This window comes from Aplidium turbinatum, chromosome 6, assembly GCF_918807975.1.
Source record: "Aplidium turbinatum chromosome 6, kaAplTurb1.1, whole genome shotgun sequence".
Lineage (NCBI taxonomy): Eukaryota > Metazoa > Chordata > Ascidiacea > Aplousobranchia > Polyclinidae > Aplidium > Aplidium turbinatum.
The window spans coordinates 3,279,289-3,283,438 of NC_137477.1; the positions used below are offsets into that span (position 1 = coordinate 3,279,289).

Below are 4,150 nucleotides of genomic sequence, written 5' to 3' on the forward strand. Positions count from 1 at the left end.
TCTTCGCACTCACAAAGCCTTTGATAGGTTATTCATGGCAGTTACATCGAACTACTACTGTAGTTTTCCGATACTTAGGGTAACTTTAAAATAAGACAAACAAAGCATTTGGTTTGGTCGCTAGTGTTTGTAACTTTGCAAGCAATCACTCAATAGTCCCTGTTGCATTGTTTTTGAATGTTATAACAGTAATAAAAAAGTGGTTTGAGGAAACGACATAACGCGCAGCTACAGTATGTGCCACACTCAAAATTAAGCACTGTGGTTCAGTCTCGGGTTGTGCGCTTGAGCAACGCGTTTCACGAGTGTTCTCCATTCAGCGGCAGCTCGTGGGTAGAATAATTCCCAGGCAACAACACCAACAAACCATGCAAACTTCACTCTGCCAATCTCGGTAACCTGCGTCAGTGACTCAAAGCTGAAATTTTAGACTTCAATCAAACATCAGATAGCACATTGTATTGCTAACAATGCCGAATAAACTTCAAACGAGATCACAATGTTAATCTTCAACCGCCGTATCAAATTTTGACTGTTGATATCAATTGCACTATGAGCAGTATCATCTTGCATAATATTATTTTTGATTTTCTTTCTGCAGTAAATGGAGACTCATTCCAAATCATCCGGATAAGGTGGATACGTGTATTCAAACGTGTCCTGTGTGTGACATAATAGAACACGAGTTAGCACATTTACACTCGAGGCCAGTTAAGCCATTAAAAAAATAGGTCAACAGCAGTAGGTTTACGTCAGTTTAGCTATTACTGAGCATGCGAGCAGTGATTTTCAACCGATGTTCTATGGTGTTTCGTGCAAGACAATCAGGTATTAGGTAAAAAGTGTTGCCTCTCACGTGATGCACCATTCTCATCGCGGTGAGGCTCTGTTACTTAAAAAACTGAGGTCGAGTTTATTGTTTTTCTACAAAACTTTTTTTTCTGAGTTTGTTTTTAGTGTTCTGCGAAATTTTATTCAATACCAAACGTGTTTCGTGGCATACCGGAGTTGAAAAACAATGCTCTGGACTAGTAAACTCTAGTTTGGAGATAAAAATCTTGCACGATGCTCAAAAGGCGTCGGTTCGGCACTTTTTGAAAGCAGGCGGCTGTTATGTTAAAAATAAACACAAATTAACTTTCTTGCTTTCCAGTTCAATTAAACTATAACTTAAAATCTAAAATACTGAACCATCAGACATTACTTGATGAAAAAACGAGAGAACCCTCACCTTCCCACACATCGATACCAAAGCATTGTCTGCATCAATGTATTTAAGTATATCTTCTTTCGAACACATCACAGTGGCTTCTCGCTGTTCGGCAGACAACATCTTGCTTATAAGTTTCCACATAGCATTGAGAAGACTGGGCAGATTATAAATGATCATTCGCCCTGCAATAGCAAGTGAAGAAAATCTTTCAATTTAGGTTGGTAAAGCCACTGAAATATTTTTTTAAGCTATGTTTTGTTTAAGTAAGTCTATATGTGCGATTTAGTTCAACACATTAATGAATGTGTGTATGTATAAGATGGGTTTATTTGTTGTTGTAAATTCAGTTGTTCACATCTTTCAATTGCTAGCTTGTGACGACATCACCTTAAGACACACACAAACACCAAGAGCGAGAGACCATTTGTTACATGCTTTGGATTCATACAAACAATGGCTAGAATATTACAAGCAACAAGCACACGTTTGTGACATCACACCGCCTTCTGTCACATTATATACTCACGAAGAAGGCTAGGAAAGTAACTCATGAAGCATTCGATGACAAAACTGACAAAGCCCATGTCTGAATCCATCATGGAAGAGCCTGTTGTGTCCATCACAAAGGTAATTGCTTCCCCTGGTCTTTTTCGCTGAATTCGCTCCAACCAGAATACGAGAAGTTTCATGTTCAATTCTTTCTCTTTCTTGGTCATCTTTCCAGCGCGTAAAACCACTGAAAAGAGCAATATTTGTAGACACTGTTATTGTGGAGCCGACTCGGTTGAAGCACACCCAGGGCTTTTCTAAGTAGGCAAGTAGACTAAAGTTTTCTGAAAAAAGTGATCATCCAATGAAATGGTCACGCTACACCGCAGGTGAGATGTAGAGAAAAGAGAAGAGCATTAGAAATACCATGAAAATACATCTAACTATTGACATCATTGCCTTTAGTTTAAATATCTTGTTATAGAAATTGTCTTGAATTGTTAAATGTTTCTAACTGCAACCATGCTGCAACAAACACTTGGAATCTTTCAAACTTTTGCAAGCTATTATAACGTCATAAACTTACTGACTCTAGTTCCATCTATTGCTCGTCCTCTCAGAAATACAAGACCTCTTTTCAACATTTCATCTAAATCCTTATCAGTGATATCTGGAAAATTAAAAGATGCATTTCAATGTATGTTGGTTGTCCTGCACAAGTAGGCCTACATTCCCAGCAAATGAAGATTTTAAAGTTGTCAAGTTATACTAACAACAAGGACATTGTTGCTATTGTCCAAAGAGCAACGTGTTCAGTAAGAAATAAACTTAGAAAAAACAAAGTGGTTACCTCAAACTTTTTTAGTTTAACAGTTATTAAGTTAATTTTGACAGTTACAGTTCACCGTTTATTTTCGATTCATTCCTCCAGGCAAAGCACTTGAGAACCATTTTAACGCAATCTTCTTCTGTCTTGCTCCATTGGATGAATAGAGCAGCATACTGATCGTCATTCATCAGTCTATCAACATCCCGCTGATCCACGGGTTGTTTGGAAGCTTAAAATGAAAGAGCGTGTTTACAAGTACGTTTAGAGTGAACTGTGTTTCAAGCGAGTCGCCTACTGTGTGCATTGCGCAGTAGCTGCTGCAGCTCTACATCAGCCCTGCACAACATACAACACAATGCGGTCCGTAAACCCTATTCTTGGGGAGTGGGGCCAGTGAAAGGATTCAAATATATCATAATTATTCCACAATTACATTTCGTAATAACAATTTTGGCTCACTAACTCGATTTAAAATAAATAAACTTTAAATACAAAAATAAGATTGTATTGTACACTCCTTCGGCGGACACCTTTAGGACAATCGGTTTCATTTTTACCAATGTGAATAACAACTGCTATCCAATAGTCACTTTATAGAAACAATTTCTGTATGCGGCCTGCGAATTAGTTTTTTATTGCGGCTTTTGTACCATTTAAAGTTGTACAGATTTGCTCTACATTAACCGCTGTATAGGCTCTGGTTAAATGTCGAATGGTGTCAGATAGGCCTATAAAATAAAAGCCGCCATGCAGGGTAGCCATATAGATTCATTCAAAATGTTAATACGACTATTACAACTGTAGTGAACTATAGATAAAAAAAGCTATCACACAAATCACCTTTCAAAGGAGCTTCTATATTTTTTCTCAGAGCAACGATGTCTTCTGGGTTTGCCTTCCTTATGGGTATAGCAGACATTCTTGACAGCAAACTGGTATTTCAGAATTCAATAATTAAAACCTCTACATGAGAAACACAAAAGGTTTTACTTTATTTCAAATTTTGTCAAAAGCGCTCCAAGGAAAATTTAACTACTAGCTACAATACGCAATAGCCGACGTCAGCACCCGGAAATCGAAAAACTTTGCCAGGTTTAAAACTTGAATTATCAATTATTTGTGGCACAGCATGGCTGAAACCAGAAACTACAATAAATGCAAAACATGAAACATGAATTAAAACAAGGTGGAAAAGATAATCTTCTTTCCTAGTAAAGTCAATTTATTTTGTTTCAACAGCGCCATATATTAACAAACAAGCAGAATAAATGTAATTGTCAAAACAATGCATTGTACAACTGCTGATTAGATTATGGCGTAATCAGGATGGTAGCGAAAGATCATAAGCAGTCATCTAGTCCTACAAGCTAAAGCTCCCGCTCACTAAATCGTCTCAATACCAACGTAGTCGCTTGGTAGTTGGAGTGTTGGCCTCTGCAGTGCTGCAATAGATTGGGTCAATACTGAAACCTGACAAATTTCGTATCTTCGCCTCCCCACTCTTCTTTGCGTTCAGTGTGGAGGAACACGTGACCAAGCGTCAACCATAGATCCACTATTGCTTCCCTCATGTCATTATTACCTAATAGAAAGAACGCATACTTGACAGGGTGCAGGAA

The 4,150-nt window shown here is 37.9% G+C and overlaps 1 protein-coding gene across 1 annotated transcript; it reads right to left on the reverse strand.

Moving 5' to 3' along the window:
* Window positions 1–444: 444 nt before the first annotated feature.
* On the reverse strand, window positions 445–3,515 carry LOC145772669 (motile sperm domain-containing protein 2-like). Its single transcript, XM_082584539.1, has 6 exons — window positions 3,372–3,515; window positions 2,608–2,760; window positions 2,289–2,372; window positions 1,740–1,949; window positions 1,232–1,395; window positions 445–660 (listed from the first exon to the last, which is right to left on the reverse strand). Exons 1-6 carry the CDS (start codon window positions 3,448–3,450, stop codon window positions 613–615), a joined length of 738 nt encoding a protein of 245 aa, XP_082440665.1. The 5' UTR covers window positions 3,451–3,515; the 3' UTR covers window positions 445–612.
* Between the last annotated feature and the right edge of the window lie 635 nt (window positions 3,516–4,150).

Excerpts from the sequence above, each read along its gene's own strand:
- LOC145772669 (XM_082584539.1), bottom strand. The coding sequence starts at position 3,450 with ATGTCTGCTATACCCATAAGGAAGGCAAACCCAGAAGACATCGTTGCT. Across the intron at positions 1,950-2,288 it reads AATAGATGGAACTAGAGTCA|TGGTTTTACGCGCTGGAAAG; the intron begins GTAAGTTTATGA and ends TGCTCTTTTCAG. Across the intron at positions 1,396-1,739 it reads TTACTTTCCTAGCCTTCTTC|GGCGAATGATCATTTATAAT; the intron begins GTGAGTATATAA and ends TTGCTATTGCAG.